The sequence below is a fragment of the Apium graveolens genome, chromosome 1 (assembly GCF_009905375.1).
Source record: "Apium graveolens cultivar Ventura chromosome 1, ASM990537v1, whole genome shotgun sequence".
NCBI classification, from domain to species: domain Eukaryota; kingdom Viridiplantae; phylum Streptophyta; class Magnoliopsida; order Apiales; family Apiaceae; genus Apium; species Apium graveolens.
The window spans coordinates 123,358,433-123,376,616 of record NC_133647.1 but is presented as its reverse complement, the minus strand read 5'-3'; the positions used below and the strand labels follow the sequence as shown (position 1 = coordinate 123,376,616).

Below are 18,184 nucleotides of genomic sequence, written 5' to 3'. Positions count from 1 at the left end.
TCCAGTACCTACATTTCTCTCGTTTTCTCTCTTTTGTTGCATTAGGGTCTCACCCTGGCTCCCCACCCTCACATTCACCATCTAAGGTGGGACTCCTCTCACTCTCTTTTGCCAATCTTGAAGAAATGGATTGCATAATTTCACTCATTTCCTCTCCTTTTTCCTGGGAGCAACCTAGACTCTCACTCGTAACACTCTTCTCTCTCAATCCTAATAGTGACTTTACAACCACTAATTCTTCTGCACTTGAAATAAATGAGTTTTGAAGTGGTGCAGAGACACTCGACGGATGAGTGATATCCATCGGGTGAGTGGTTTTGCTATTCGACGGATAATTGTTGTTAAGCTTATCCGTCGAGATACAATCACTATTCGACGGATGAGCAATATCCGTCGAGAGAGTAGAAATGAATGAACTAGGAATGGAAACTATTGTGGACTCTGTGCTGATTGAAGATATTTTGGGCACAGATGATTCAACATTTCCTGAAAGAATTGGCAAGTGAGCCAACAAATCATCTAAAAGATGATGCTCACTTGTACTAGATTTTGGCTTCCCCAACAAAGTTAAAGAAGGGGAATCAGGAATTGATGTGTTTATCATATCCACATACAGAGAGTTTGTGGGTGAGTTTGGTGTTTGAGGTGCTTCTATTACTAGAGATTTTGGCTGTGACTCCATATTTATTGGAGCCACATCAAACTGAATTTGTGAAGGTGCAGTGACTGTGTTAGCACCAGTTTGCACAGTATGTGTACCCTGTGCATCCCCAAGGGTTTTAGATTTCTTCTTTCTGGCATAAGTTTGGGGTGAGCTTGTGTCTCTAACCCTCTTGGCCTGTGCTCTTGGTTGAGAGCTTTATTCAATAACTACATCATTTTGGGAGGATGCAGCTAGAAATGAGCTTTTATCCTTTTTAAGCACTGCAGTTTGTTGGGAAAATGCAGTGTGGCTAGGCTGGGAACCACTCAACTTTCCATCCTTATCCTTAGGATTTCTTTTATGTTCAACCCTTCCATCACATGTCTTACCCACCTGCACACTCCCCTATTTAGTTTTGGTGGATTTTGCAACTGGCATCTTTTGAGAGATACCAGATGGGGCTTTCTTTGATTTGGATTTAGAAATTTTTGCCGATTTGGTAGCTTGGGTAGGCAACTGTTGGGTCATTGATATAATTGCCATAGCTACACTGGAACTCAAAGAAAGTTATGAGGTTGGAATAGCAGGGATAGATGAACTTACCTCACTTACCTGAGGTGCTTCCATTGTAAGAAAATAGAATAGTGGCACTTCCTTGTGATGATTGGCCCTGTTCGAATCTGCAATGATCCTTCTCTCTTAAACCTAATAATCTAATTTGTTGTTAGGGTTCTCAAGCACAATTCCCTCAGAGAGGTGGTTAGCTAACATCATAAAGAATCTAGCATAATACACATTCTTACCTCTCTTATTTAACTCTCCTAGTTTGAATCTCAACTCAAATAAAACAAGGTCACTAAAGTTATAGAACATATTTGTAACTAGCATGTAGAGCATGTTAAGCATGGAGATATTGACTGAATCAAAATGACTGACTTTACCTGAAAAGACCTTTGTCACTACAACACACATAAAACTCCATTCTTTCCTAAGGCCCAGTCTCCTATTGTCACTCAACTTAGAGGTAGAAAGAGCATAGTTCATGGAATTAAGCATATTGATTATGTCAGTGTCAGTGTGTGGTGAGGTCACAGTGTTATCAGGAATCTTGAAACATGTTTTTATAACATCACTATTGATACAGAATTCCTTACCATTAATGATGAGTGTGATTATCTTATCTGTTGAGTTGTATGTAGCAGTGGTCCACATCTCTTCAATAACTTCACAAAAGATTGTGGGTGATTCCAGCATGGCATAGCTAAGCTTGCAATTCTTCACAAAGTCCATCATCTTGTGATAGTCACCAGATTGCTGAATACCCTTGTTTACTAGTACAGTGAAATTGTTCTTCTCATAAATAAACCCAGTTTGAGACATAATCTTGACAACGGGTGCCTTTGTTAGAGAATAAGAGCTTGAAGAGAGAGGGTAAGTGGTTTGAAAGAGAAAGAAATTGGAGCTGTTGATTTGAGAATGATAAAAGAAAAGCAATGAAAATGAAATAAGCTTTTATACTATCTCAGAAATAACTGTTAAAAAATAATAAAGTAAAATAAAGTAACCAATGAAAATTGCCTAAAATAGCCGTTTAAAAATAAACTGTAAAAATTCCACCCATTATCCGTCGTGTTATGCTTACAAACTGTAAGTATACTCGATAGATAATGTTCATGGAATTAACGGCTAAGATTAAGACAATTCGACGGATGAGGATAAACAGTTATCCGTCGAGTCATAAAATATTCCAGAAAAATAATTGATTTTTATTAGCAAATAGTATACCGATGGATGATCAAACTCAATGGATAAAGATCATCCGTCGAGATGTAAATTTTGACTTAGCCAAAATTTCATCCAAGACTGAAAAATCAATTAAATTTCTGGCTGCATTACAACTTGCAAATTATCTCATAAAGACTTAAGAATAATTAAGCATACCTAACTCACTTACCAACCTTGAAAAGGTGGATACATCCAGTGGCTTGGTAAAAATATCTGCAAGCTGCTTCTCACTTGGAACAAAATGTAGTTCCACAGTACCATTCATTACATGTTCCCTTATGAAGTGGTACTTGATATCTATGTGCTTTGTCCTTGAATGTTGTACTGGATTTTCAGTGATGGAAATTGCACTTGTGTTGTCACAGAAAATAGGAATCCTTTCAACTCGCAAACCATAGTCTAGTAATTGATTTTTCATCCATAAAATCTGTGCACAGCAACTGCCAGCAGCAATATACTCAGCTTCAGCTATAGAAGTAGAAACTGAATTTTGCTTTTTACTGAACCAAGACACAAGCTTGTTTTCTAGAAATTGACAGGTTCCTGTTGTACTTTTTCTATCAATTCTACAACCTGCATAATCTGCATCTGAATAACCAGTTAGATCAAAACCAGAATCTCTAGGGTACCAAATGCCAAGTTTTGGTGTTCCCTTGAGATATCTGAAAATTCTCTTAATAGCTATTAAGTGAGATTCTCTAGGATCAGCCTGAAATCTAGCACATAAATATGTATCAAACATTATGTCTGGCCTACTAGCTGTTAAGTACAGAAGTGAGCCAACCATACCCCTATAACTTGAAATATCCACAGACTTTTCAGTAGTGTTTAATTCAACCTTAGTTGCAGTAGCCATGGGAGTTTTTGCAGATGTGCAATCCATTAGATCAAACTTCTTTAAAAGATCAAAAATGTTTTTAGTTTGACTAATGAATATTCCATCACTAACTTGCTTAACTTGCAAACCAAGAAAGTAGGTTAGTTCTCCCATCATACTCATTTCATACTTACATTACATCAATTTGGCAAATTTTTTGCAAAGTTTCTCATCTGTAGAGCCAAAAATAATATCATCTACATAAATTTGAACAAGTATACTAGAGCCATTAACATTTCTAAAGAATAAATTTTATCTACAGTACCTCATGTGAAATGATTTTTCAAAAGAAACTTTGATAAAGTGTCATACCAAGCTCTAGGTGCTTGCTTCAGTCCATAAAGTGCTTTCAAAAGATAACAGACATGTTCTGGAAAATTTGGATCTTCAAAACCAGGAGGTTGACTGACATAGACTTCCTCCTCCAAATCTCCAATCAGAAAGGCACTTTTGACATCCATTTGATAGACCTTGAAATTGGCATGGGCTGCATAGGCTAAGAAGATTCTGATGGCTTCAAGTCTTGCAACAGGAGCAAATGTTTCATCAAAATCTATTCCTTCATGTTGACAATAGCCCTTAGCAACCAATCTAGCTTTGTTCCTGACTACTATGCCATTTTTATCCATCTTGTTTCTGAATACCCATTTGGTGTCTATTGGATTCTTTCATTTAGGCTTGGGCACCATCTTCCATACATTATTCCTTTCAAATTGGTTTAGCTCCTCCTGCATAGCTAAACTCCAATCAGGATCCAACAAAGCTTCTTCTACTTTCTTTGGTTCTTCCTTGGAAAGAAAGCTGCTGTATAGACATTCTTCTTGAGTTGCTCTCCTGGTTTGAACTCTAGAAGAAACATCACCAATTATTAGCTCAAAGGGGTGATCTTTTGTCCTTTTTTTTGTTGAGGTAGATTAGCTCTAGATGAAGAGACCTCATTGTTGTCTTGATGTGTGATTGAGTTTTGATTGTTAGAAACCCCCCCTAAGTTTGTGGATCTTTGATTTGAGAAAGGGGAACTTTCTATAGGTGATCTATCCTGACTTCCTGCTCCTTTTGATAACCCGACGGATGGTGAATTTTGAGTACCGATGGATGAAGCAGATTGCCTCCCGACGAATAGGGCAGATTGTCTCCCGACGGATGAAGCATTTTGCAATTCGATAGATGTTGAATTTTATGCTTCATGGGTAGTAGATTTTCTGCATTATCCTTTGATATTGTTTCTTGATCACTTTCATCATCACTGTCATCACTGACCATCTCCACATTGTCGAATTTGAGGCTCTCATGGTAATCTCCATCTTGAAGTCCTTCAATCTTTTCATCATCAAACACAACATGTATTGATTCCACAACAATGTTGGTTCTTAGATTGTAGACTCTATATGCTTTACCAACAACATATCCAACAAAAATTTCTTCATCTGCTTTAGCATCAAACTTCCCATTTCGATGAGCTTGATTTCTCAGAATATAGCATTTGCAGCCAAAGACATGAAGAAAATTTAGCGTTGGATTCTTGTTCTTGAACAATTGATAGGGAATCATACATCTTGCTTGATTAACCAGGGGAATATTCTGAGTGTAGCATGCAGTATTTACAGCTTAAGCCCAGAAATATGTTGGCAGTTTGGATTCTTCACGCATTGTCCTGGCAGCTTCAATAAGTGATCTGTTCTTCCTTTCCACTACTCCATTTTGTTGTGGAGTTCTTGCTGCTGAAAACTCATGCGGAATCCCATTTTCCTCACAAAATGCTCTCATGATAGAATTCTTGAACTCGGTTCCGTTGTCACTCCTGATTATTCTAACCTTGCAATCGGGATGATTATTGACTTGCCTTATGTGATTGATGATGATTTTACTAGCCTCATCTTTAGACTTTAGGAAATATGTCCAAGAGAACTTTGAGAAATCATCTACAATTACTAGGCAAAATCTTTTCCTTGAGATGGACAACACATTGACTAGTACAAACAAATCCATGTGTAGCAGTTGCAAAGGTTCTTCAATTGTTGAATCAAGTTTCTTCCTGAATGATGCTTTAATCTGCTTCCCTTTTTGGCAGGCATCACACAGTCCATCCTTAGAAAACTCCACTAGATGAATGCCTCTAACCAGTTCTTTCTTTACTAGCTCATTCATGGTCTTGAAGTTTAAATAGGATAGCTTCTTGTGCCATAGCCAACTTTCATCCTGACTTGCTTTACTGAGAAGACAAGTAACAGATTCTGCACTAGATGAGTTGAAATCAGCTAGGTACACATTTCCTTTTCTCACACCAGTGAGAACCACTTTGTTGCTTCTTTTGTTAGTTATAACACAGGCTTCAGAGTTGAAAGTTACTGAGTTGCCTTTATCATAAAGCTGGCTGGTACTCAACAAATTGTGTTTGAAACCATCCACTAAGGCAACCTCCTCAATGATGACATTGTCCTTTGAAATCAAGTCATATCCCACAGTATAACCCTTGCTGTCATCTCCAAAAGTAATACTTGGGCCATCTCTCTCCTTGAACTATGTGAGCAGGGTAGAATCACCAGTCATGTGTCTTGAACAACCATTATCCAAGTACCAAAGATTCTTTCTGTTTCCCTGTACACATCAAAATCAAATCAAGTTGATTTTGATACCCAAGTTTCCTTGGGTCCTGCCTTGTTAGCTTTCTTTTTCTGTTTCTTAGACTTTATCTCATTTGACTTGGGGATATCAAATTCATCCTTGGTCATTTGAGTTGGGCCTTTGAAACCATTCATTGCAACAGAATTATCATGCATATTATAATCAACAGGGAATGACATGTTATTAGTGAACATGTTATTCCAGTAAGGCATGCTAAATGGCATTTGTGGCATACTAAATATAGCATAATAAGGATTAGGTGTAAATGGTATATTAGCAAACTGTGCATTCATATTCTGTGTAGACATAGCATTCATAGGCATGGGAGGCATGACATTCGTGTTGGGAAAGTGAGGTGGCACAGACATGGAAGTAGGCATGGCATATTTGTAATTAACAGACAAATGATTTACACTACCACACTTGACACAGATTTTTCTAGGAGCATATTTATCAGGTGTGTAATTATTGTGTTTGTTAATCCCTACTTTACTATTTCTATTATTTTTCTTTTTAGCCTCTGTTTTTACCTCAATCTTTTCAAGTCTGTCACTTAACTATTTGACAGTCATGTGACCAACATTAGCCTTTTTCCCTTTCTTAACTTGACTCGATTCTCCTGGAACAAAGTTCTTGGAAATAGATCCATGCTTTTCATTCATCTTAACAAGTTTGGCTTTACTGATAGGCTTGCTTACAATCGACGGATGAGGATTTGCATCAGTCGACGGATAACCCTTTTTGTTATCCGACGGATGACCCTCATCATCTGTCGAGTCTACATCTGTTAGCACTCCATCCACCAAATTTGGTTCTACTTTCTCCTTGTTCTTTTTCCAGGCTTCATCACAGAAGGACTCGATTCCTTGAACTTTGGTGATTTGAGCATGGACATCTCTAGATGTTTTCCATGCCTTAATCACCTCATGTTCACGCTCGAGCTGCTTCTTCAAAATTTCTTCTTTCTTCAAGGACTTAGTTAATTCCTCCTTGGCAATCTTACACTCAATTCTTACTTTTTCAAAATCAATGAACTGAGACTCTAGCACATTATTTCTCTCACTCAAAAACAAATTATTTTCCTTGATTTTAGCATTTTCTTTAGTAAGAAACTTAAGTGTAACACGCAAGTGATATAACTCTGTAGACATGTCATTTATAGCATCATTACACTCAGCTTTAGATAAATGTGCAAGATTTGTAGTAATTACTTGATTACTTGAAGAACTTGTTTCTGTTTCATCAGACTTGGCCATTAGGGCTAGATTGACATAGCTGACATCTTCATCTTCATCCAGACCATCTGCTGCCCAGTCATTTTCTTGTGTAATGAAAGCCCTTTCCTTTTGTTTGAGCAGCTCAAAGTATTTTTGCTTATAATCCACTGGCTCAAACTTTTTCTTGCTTGAATCTGACTTTCTACACTCACTGGCAAAGTGCCCTGCCAAGCCACATTTGAAACATTTGAATTTTGATTTATCCACCATGTTTCTATTTGGCTTGGCTGCTCCAAAGTTCTTTTTGAACTTGAGTTTGGCAAACCTTCTGGAAAGAAATGCTAAATGTTCATCAATGTCTTCCATGTCATCTTGGCTCAAAGAATCATCACTTTCTACTACAAGCCCCTTGCCCTTGTTCTCACAAACCCTTGAAGTTGATTCAATAGCTTCCATATTCATTTCCTTCTCCTTCTCTAACTCAGCAACTAGTGCAATGGACTCTCCTTTATTCTTTCCTCTCTCCATCCTCTCATCTTGCTATATTTCAAGCTCATATGTTTTCAGGATGCTATACAGTCTCTCCAAAGTAAACTCCTTATAATCTTGTGAGTTTCTCAATGAGACTGTCATTGGTTTCCATTCCTTTGGAAGAGATCTAAGGAATTTCAGATTGGAGTCTTTTGTCTGATGGACCCTTCCATGCAACTTTAGAGGATTTAGCAGTTTTTGAAACCTACTAAAAATGTCAGTGAGTGACTCACTTTCTTCATTATGAAAATGCTCATATTGTTGAATCAGTAGTTGCATCTTGTTTTCTCTAACTTGCTCAGTGCCATCACAGATGATCTGTATTGTATCCCAAACATCCTTGACAGTTTTGCAGTTGATAATGTTGTCAAACATATCACCATCAACTCCATTAAACAGGATATTCATGGCCTTTTTATCCTTCCTGACTTGTTCAATGTCAGGATCAGACCATTCATGCCTTGGCTTGGGGACATATGGCTCATTTCCAGTTGCAGCTCTCGTTGGTACATGAGGGCCTCTTTCTATGCAGTCCACACAGGCCTCATCTTGAGAAAGCAAATGAAGATGCATCTTTACCTTCCAATGTTGGTAATTATCTTTATCCAGAAAAGGAATCTTGACTCCAACATCCTTCTTGTTCATCTTGCTGTGTTGTTTTGATCTTTAAACTCTTTGTTCTTCAAGAGCTTGCTCTGATACCAATTGTTAGTCCCTTAACAATATAACAAGAATTACAGAAGGGGGGTTGAATGGAATTCTTGAAACTTTTTCTTGAATAAAAATTGTTCTAACTCAATTATATATATAAGTGTGAATTGATTAGCAGAATGCGGAATAGTTACTTGAAATGAATCAAAACACAAGTAATTAAAAACAAGAGTCTTTAAAAACTTTCTGGTGGATTTGAATGATTCCACCAGAGATATATAATCTATATTGAGAGAACTTTGTGTGCAGAAAGCTCACAGCTGCTTACAAAATGATAACAACTAAGAATGAGAGAAATGCTAAGAACGCAGCTTACAAATGTTTCTCTCTTAATTGCTTAGTTCCTTAGTTACTATTCTATTTGCTGCTTCTTGGTTTATATATCACCAAGATTACAAAGTAATTAGACAGGATAATAAAACAAAAACTATCAAGTCTAATATAATGCAACTTCATTACTCTATTCTAGCATCTTTGAATATCTTCATAGTAGCATGGAAATGGCAATGCTTCTTTGTTCTCGAAAACCCAGTTGAATAGGCTACCACATTCCATTTGCATACACTTGACGCATGTGACTGTGTTGTCACTATCAACAGATATTTGAATTCTTTATCCGTTGAGTACATGATCATCCGTCGAGTTTATGATCATCCATTGATGGCTTTGTTAATCATCTGTCGACAGCTATATTGATCATCCGTCGATGGCTTTGTTAATCATCCGTCGGTAGCTATTTGGCACTTGACTTCATTTCATTTATGCAGAATTACAAGACATCATCTATGTACAATTAATCAACCTATTCTACATATCTAGTTAAAGTCAATCATGACTTATATGCTACTACAGAATCTATACAAAGGTGTATGCAGAAATGTGCTACAGACTTATTGTTACATAAGCTACTCACTCGATGGATAATAAATCATCATCCATCGGGACTATATTGAGTCATCCGTCGGGACTATAATCCTTATCCGTCGAGTGCTACAAAATTCACTAAGTAAAATCTACCAAGGTGTTTTGTTAATGAAATCATCAAGTTCACAACATATACACAACATCATTTTATTTATTTTTGTGCCAAGACAATGGTTACCCCCCATCCTGTTTATTCAGTTCAAACTCCCCCTATTTCCTTTTTGGTCGAACTGTTCCCCCTCCCCTTGTACTTGTTTCAACAGTTTTTAACGGGTGGTATTTGTTGGGATTTCTATTTATGATATTTTATCAAAAAGGGGAAGAAATTATAGTGTAAAATATTGCAGAATTGTTATATATTTTGTATAGAATTGGTTAAAAATTGCTTGACAGGGAAATCAATTTTATTTCAAATACAACATGCCAAAATTTTTACAAACTTTTCATAATAACTTGTAAAATAGAATTGATTTATAACAAGTTATACAACTCTCAAAACCTAACATGTATAAAATTTTACAGAAAATCGAATTGTTCAATTCGAATGGAAATGATATTCAAGGTTAAGAAATTGAATTTCTTAAATTTCAATATTAAAAGGATATTGATAAGTATGCTACACTTATCAAAATGGAAAATCGAATTGTTCAATTTGAATGGAAATGATATTCAAGGTCAAGAAATTGAAATTCTTAAATTTCAATACTAAAAGGATATTGATAAGTATGCTACACTTATCAAAATGGGTAAAACATTTCTAACCTTGTATGATTTAATTAAAGCAAAATTATATACATGTTTGTTTAATGACACATGTTTTCAAAAATGAAAAAAAATATCACTTTAGGAGAAGTGTCAATTAGTAAAATCTATAAAACTGCATATAGATAGATGCATACACGTAGGGGAAGTTAGTATTCACACACGTATTTAATTTTACACTCGTAGTTTTAACAAAATATCAAAAAGAGGAAGATTGTGAGATACAGACTTTTTCATAGGTTTTGATTTTTTTGCTTAAAAATAATTAAGTGTGATATTAAATTAGTAATCTAGGAAGTTTACTAAATCAGATATTAATCCTCCCCTAGATTTGTATTTGTGGCATTTTCCGAGAATCAAATCAATATCGTTTATCTGGTTTTTATCCCTAAAACATTTTTCCGATAAAACGTAATTGACATAATTTGGGAGAGATATATCAATCTGATGATATGCTCTTATCTAGGTTATTTCTGTCAAAGAAATAACAAGCAATGGCTAAAACGCACAAAAATCGAGAATATTCAAAACACCGCTTTTCCGAGTTTCAACAGTAAAAATTATTTAAAAGCGTGTTGATCTTAATAGTTTTACCCTCATATATATTTGATATATTCATTTGAATATAAATATCAAATTATCTTGCCAAAAGTCGTGCCAACATATCAAATACAAATTTTATTCCGAGAAACCCTGATATGCTTCTTTATCCGGATAAAATCAATATAAATTCAAATTTAATTATTCATCGGACTTCATGATCACTATTATTTAAGGAATATTATGTTTGAATATATATCAAGTCAAAACTTTTGTCTGAATTGCTGGTAAAGACAAATGACTTTTTCGGTCGTTTTGGAAGGCTGTTTTAACGTTCAAAAAATTCGAAACGATACTTAAAAAATATCTTTTTGACTGGAAACTTGGGATTTGACATAAATATATTTATTTCTAATATTGGTAAGAATTTCATAATTTTTGCATGACTTTTTTCCGGGACCCCTGAAATCAGTACATAACTGATTTATCGGTCGCTTATAAGTCATAGATGGTGAAATAATTTCAAGGTGAAATAATTTCTAGGTGAAATTTTTACCATGATCCCATGGGATTATTTCTAGTGGATCCCACAAGTTTCATAATTTTTGAGTGAATTTTCAATTTAATACAAAAATACATTTTTATTTGACTTTCTCGTATTTATTCGCTTTATTTTGAGATGTTTAAATATGTAAAATGTGAGGAACGTTTTTATATCATAAAATATGATATACAACAGATCTTGGATACTTCCAAAGGTCAACCAATAATTTTTCTTAATTTAAGGAAGCTTGTTACTATTTTTGTCATATTTTGTCATATATATACACCCCTCCTCACATGCGTCTTCCAAGCCATTTTGAGGAAGAAAAAATCTGGAGTTTTGCCATTCTAAAACCTCTCTTTTGCAGCAGCAAAAATCTCTCCAAAGTTCTAGCAATCAAGCCTTTTTAATTCTTAAGTTTCATACCTTTAAAAGCTTATTTTTGCCCCTTTCTTGCTCAAATATCTCACACCTTGTAACACTTACTTAGGAAACTTAAATATCACTTTCTTGCAGCCTCTAAGTGTCGCAAGAACCCCCCAAAAGTTCAATTTTATTGTCCTTACTCCGGCCAATTTTTCGACCATTTTTCTGGCCACTTTCCGGTAACTTTTCGGGTTCATTTTGGTGTGTTTTTTGGCTTCGATCCTAACTTGTATCTCTTGTAACGTATTCTTTAATTTAAGAGGGGTTTGAGCCTTTGGAAGGTCAAGAGTGATAAGTTGGTTAACATCTGTGTTAGTGCTTAATCGTTCGATCTTTTGCACAAATATTCCGTTAGTTTACTTTTTTGTGTATTCGTGCTAATCTAGTTAAATTTTGTTAGTACACATAAATTGTAAACCCATTTAGGAGAGCTTCTACCTCATATAATCTCTCCTAAATTAGTTGTTAATATTCTGCAGATCTTTATCCGGAATAAAATACAACTCCGATTTACTTAAATTCCGAGTCGAGGCAATTTTGTATAAGTCGATATACGACATAAACAAATAACCTCCTTGTTGAGTTAAAGTAAGTAAAAATTTCATATTCCAAGTTATAAGCACTTTGTATAAATCTGATATAGAGATATAAACGAAAGCTTCCTTGTCGAATATTTACTAAACGATTCTTTTTGTTTCCGAGTTGAAGTTGATTTGTATAAGTCGAAAGTAACCACATAAACAATAAACTTCTTCGTCTGAAATAGAATGTAACTTAAAGACTCGCTCTTATTCCGAGTTAGAAGCTATTTGTATAAATCTCATTATAAGTATAAGAGGTATAAGCAAAACGCTTCCTTGTTCAATATTTTCAAGTTAGTCCATTTTCTTTCCAAGTTGAAGTAAAATTTGTGTAAGTCGATATAATATGACATAAACAAATACTTCCTTGTTTGAAATAAAAAGAGACTTAAACTAACTAAATTCCGAGGTTACGATCTTTTGTATAAGTCTCGTTATAATTATAAGAGGCATAAGCAAATTATCTCTCGTTGAATATTAGTAAGTTTGTTATGACTTTGAATCCGAGTTGAACGCAACTTGTATAAATCTCACTATATTATTTAGAGATATAAACAAGACTTCCTCGTTGATTTGAAGAAGTTAAAATAACTTCAAACACTAAGTTCAAGGTTATTCGTATAAATCTCATCTATTTTAATTAGAGATATACACGAACCTTACTTACATTGTTCTTGAAGTTGAAACCAACCTTAATTCCGAATCGAGAAATATTCGTATAATTTAATATACGATATAAAGTCTCCTTGTTTATATTAAGTGGTTTATCTTAGTTTGTTAAAAAACCATTATAACTATTTGTTATATTTCTCCCAAAGCTTTTTAATAACAAACAAGATACACTTGAATTTTATTCAAGTAATTAATATTAGGCCTTGAATTATATTTGGCCTTATATTTAATATCTTAATAGTGCTTGTATTTAAAACGCCCATGTTGTGTTTTATACTTTGCATATTATTTAAGGTATTGGATTATCTCTCGGTTTAGTATTATTATATACTAATACCAACCTTCTTTCTTACCAAAGGGTTTTTATAAGTCGTAGTGCTTGTATTATATCCTTTGACGTAAGCTGAAGTGAAGTGAGGTGATATTTCTCGCTCTAAGACCCAAGTCTTAGACCCGCTAACAGGGAGTTGGGTGTCTACGCACCGTGAAGAGGAGGAATGATCCAAGACCCGATCTAAGATCCAAGACCGGCAAAGGGTGTAGATACGAAGTCTACGCAAAAGGTTGCATAGTTTTGAGGAGGTAACAGGGAGTTACGCTCCAAGACAAGTTTGCAAGGGTTATACTTAGATTGTGAGGAAGTAACGGGGAGTTACGTTCCAAGATTAGTCTAGTAGGTTTTACTATCGTATTTTGAGGAATTAGCGGGTAGTTAAGGTCCAAGATAAATACATAGTGTTGTAAAGGTTTCTCCGCCTGCTATAAAGGAGTTTCTTTATAGTAGAGAAAATCTTGAGTCCAGGGAGGATCTTGGGGACTGGACTAGGGGTGAGTGGACTCCATTTGTGAAAGTCAGCCACCGCGAACCAGGATAAAATCGACTGTCTTGCACTCTACATCTTTACCGTTTTATCTTCCCGCACTTAGCTTACTTGTTTACAAGTAACAAGTTTTAAACGGTGAAGAAAATTTAAAAACGACAAGCTCTAAAATTTAAAAAGGTTATAAGCTATTCAACCCCCCTTCTAGCTTATTAACCCCTATTTTGGGACTAACAATAAATACGACAATATGAAATCTCAAACAACTTTCCAATCTTTGATCAAACTCCTGAAAAGAAAATATATAAATAAAAGAAAAATATTTACGTAAATATATTATGTGGTGTGATTAAAATAGTCTCCTTATAAATTTATAATGTGAAAAAAATCAGACAACCAATAAGTAAAATAAATTATAACACATATATTATATTTAGGTTATCAAAATCAGATATAAAAATACAATAATAACTAAATATATAAGTATAAAAATTATAATTTTTAAAAAAAATATATTATTCACGATAAACATAAAATTTATTTACAAAATAAAATTACTATATTAAAATTTAGTAAAATAAAAAAATATTTTACAAAATTATATAAAGAAATGATAATCATCCCCCGCATCGCACGGGTACAAATCTAGTAATAAATAATATCTTTTGTTAACAAATAACCAAACAAAACAGGTCTCTTTACAATTTCTTTTCTCAACAACTACTAACTTCAACTCCTCCTCGGGACTTGAAGGCTCCTAAGATTAATGCAAAAGCCGATGGAAAAAAGCTTCATGCATGAGATTGGTAATTTTTCCTTTTCACTTATTTCCTCATCCTACCCGGAACTTGGAGGCTCCTAAGATTAATGCAAAAACTGATGAAAAAAAACTTCATGCATAGGATTGGTAATTTCTCTTTTTCACTTATCTCCTCATCCTGCGTGTCTTTCCTCTCTCACGAAGAACTCGTAAAAAATGCGCTATTTACTGCCAAGAGTCAATGCACTTAAGCGTATGTTTAATGGCTTTTTACTGTTAACGAGACAACATACTTTAGACACTTAATGTCACCTTCCATCATTCACACAACGGCTCAAACTACGTACCCGTTTGAAAAATCTTAAAATAAGTAACTTATAATTTAAAATGAATAATTGATTTATAAGTGATAAGTAGATGAATACTTGTAAGTTATATAAGTGTTTGGATAATTTTACTCAAAAGTCGGAATTGTTTTTTACTTAAGTGAACTAAAAATAAATAATTTTTAAATATAATTATCTTAATTTATGAATTTTAAATTTGAATAATATTTACAAACATATATTTTAAAATTTAAGTTAATAAAAAATAAAAGATTAAGTAAGTTGAGAAAAAGTATGTCGCTGCTAACATTCAACTTATCGGCTCATAAGTTAAAAATTTGACTTATAAGTTGGATCGACAAACACTCGTCGATAAATACTTACGGGCTTATAAGTTAATAAGTCACTTAAACAGAGGACGCCAAACAAGCCCTGCATATGGGCTAGTCATACTGAAAAAAATGCATATAACTAGTTGGTATTTAGAATAAATATACAAGTACTTCATAGAAACTACTTTTAGCCCCCACTTAAAAAATTGAAGAAATATTAGAATTTAATATTTTCTTCTATTTTAGCCCTCACATCTATAATTTTATGCACTGTGATCCTGTTCTTTTCTTTAAAACACTTGCCTCTTTTTCAGTATGTTAAAAGAGTCAAAATGGTAGTTGTTGATACGGAATGACAACACGAGTGTTGTCCTTTATAAAAATATATGGAAATGGAATAATAATTAGAAAATTGAAGAATGTGAAGTACACACAAAGGCCATACGAACTTCATTATTAGAAGGGAAATTTTAGTTACGATATCCGGTTTATTACCTTTATTTATAAATTCATGGGAAAGGTTTCTTGCCTCACCATGTCTACCAATTCAGAAGGAAAGAACAAAGAGGTAAACGAATACCAAAATTCATTTATATCGTTATCTTTGAAAATTAACCTAACAATTGCATTTTACAATCCATGAGATGCGGTCAACTTTGTTAAGCCAAAGGTAATAGCCATTATTATCCAACCACCAATCAGCAGCCTGGCACAAGGCTTCACAGCCGGAGTCTTTCCTAACACTGCTCCAACAGATCCAAACACAACCAGTGAAAAGGTTACATCAGCATTTACCACAATAAGACTCATCTTATGTTCACGTATAAAGACAGTAGCTAGTAATGGGACTAGAGCCCCTAACAAAAATGCAAGAGCAGGTGCTAACGCAGCCTGAAAGAGATTTGACAATTGTTCCTTTTCACTTTCTTCAACATGCTTCTCATTTCTCTTATTTCTTTTCATCCGAGCTACCTCAATATCAAGCTGAGAGTGCACATATACAAACTCCCCTATAGCCATAGTGCATGCACCAGCTACTAATCCAGCAAAACCAGTAAATATCATGACTGCAATACCATATATAACAGCTCCTACACCCATCATTAGTGAAACAACTGAAACCAATCCATCAGTGGCTCCTAAAACTGCTGCTCGAAGCCATTGTGCCATTTGTGAGTAATCAAAGTACTCTTTTTCGGGTGCTTGGGTATCCTTAGGAATTGTAATTTGGACATCACTTAAAGAAGCCATGAAGGTTGAGAAGAAAATCTCAAATAGTTTTAAGAAGGGGAGGTGAATGAAGAGAACTTAGAATGCTAATGATGATATCGTCCTTAAATGACGAGTATATATAATGTTAGGTCCGTAATCAACTGTAAAGGGGGGGTGAATACAGTTTATGCAAATAATTCGACAAAACTTCAACAGAATCAAACAATTTTTATATTAACAAATAAAAACTGATTACAAACGTACACTCTCAAAAGGATGAATAAATATCCTTGAGAGCTGCTAGGTTATGCGAATGATATAACAATGTTCACAATGCATATAACATGAACCTAATATGTGCTTTATATAGAGCAAAGCTACACAATAAAATAAGGAGTCCTATTCTATTACAATAAGGAAACCTATCCATTTATGATTGCTTCTGAGATAAATTCCTTCACCGCCTTGAATTTATGCTTTCCTTTTCCTCCTCGAATATCTACTGAAGTGATAAATCCTGATGACACCATCTGTTGATCATCAAGTACTGATATAAGTACTGAAGACGTTACTCTTCAGTAAATGCTGAAATAAATCCCGATAAGAACTTCTGATAGTTTCTGTCCAGATATCATCAATTATATCCAACAATCTCCCACAACTTGTGCATTATGGAAATATGTACAAGTTCCAATTGATGATGTCAAAACTATCTAAATGCAATAATCAAGTAAACATATCCATTCTTACTTCAGTGAATATCAGACTTTACTCTTCATTCTGAACTCTAACACAGCCTGAAAAATCTTCAAGAAACTTCCTCAGCAGATTTTCTTCCATTACATCCAAATACCATTGTATCCTCTGTTTATGTTCCTTTAGTTATTCTGTTGATTCATCATTCTGATAGATGGCAGCCATGAGATTATGTAACTTTGAATTTCCAAGAGATAGATCATCCAGCTCCAGAAACCCAATTTTCTTTCCATCAGGATTAAAGGTTAAAACTTTAGTCCCTAGACTCATTTCTATCTTGGCTCCTCCAATAGGCATATCAACAACATATTCGGTTTGATTAATGTACTTTGGAATGTAGTTAGATTTGTAAGGCATTCCTCTTTGTTTTAACAGTATCAGATTCTTTATGAATACAGACCATCTGGCAGTTACATAATTAGTTGCCTTAAGAATTGTAGCAATAAGTTCTAATTTCTGCCATGATTTATCTCTTAAATGTTCTTGAGTCAGCCTTAAATTTCTCCCAGACTCCAGAAAATAAATTATTTTCTCTTCAACACGATCAATAACAATTTGCACTAATACGATCTTCTGTAAGTCTTCAAGCATCACATTGTCTCCAATTTCTGTCAAGTTAGAATGCTTTCTTAAAGTCAAAGCATCTCCTACAAATTGATCATCAATATTTAGTCTTCCAAGACCACTTATGATTCTAGGTTTTCTAGAGTGAGAACTTCCATTATAAATCTTCTTTAATGTTTCGGAAGAATCTCTTCTAGGTGCTGGTTTCTTGCTTCCCCACAGTAGCTTATTCTTATCTTCAAAAGTAAGTTCTGGCTTACCAAAGACTGTGTCTTCATAATCAGGATTTGATAAATCAGCTTGAATTTGGTTTGAGAAATCAACAACATGAGTAGAATCAGAGGTTGTGATTGGTTGAATAACAACTTCTTCTTTATTAACTTGAGCAATGTCAGAGGTTAATTTCAGTTTTTCAGCCCAGCCAGCTCCATGAATCTTCCTTCTTTGTTGAGCTTGATTGACTTCTTCTTCTTCTTCAGCAATTTCATCAGTATCAAAAGATTGAGCAACTGTATAGATTGGATCTATCGGTATTTGTGATTTAGTTGCTTTAGATACTGATTTCTTCTTTGCAA

General features: G+C 34.5%; 1 protein-coding gene across 1 annotated transcript; it reads right to left on the bottom strand.

Moving 5' to 3' along the window:
- Positions 1 to 15,707: 15,707 nt before the first annotated feature.
- On the bottom strand, positions 15,708 to 16,328 carry LOC141720662 (vacuolar iron transporter homolog 4-like). Its single transcript, XM_074523203.1, has one exon. The coding sequence runs from the start codon at positions 16,326 to 16,328 to the stop codon at positions 15,708 to 15,710; it is 621 nt and encodes a 206-aa protein (XP_074379304.1).
- Positions 16,329 to 18,184: the final 1,856 nt, after the last annotated feature.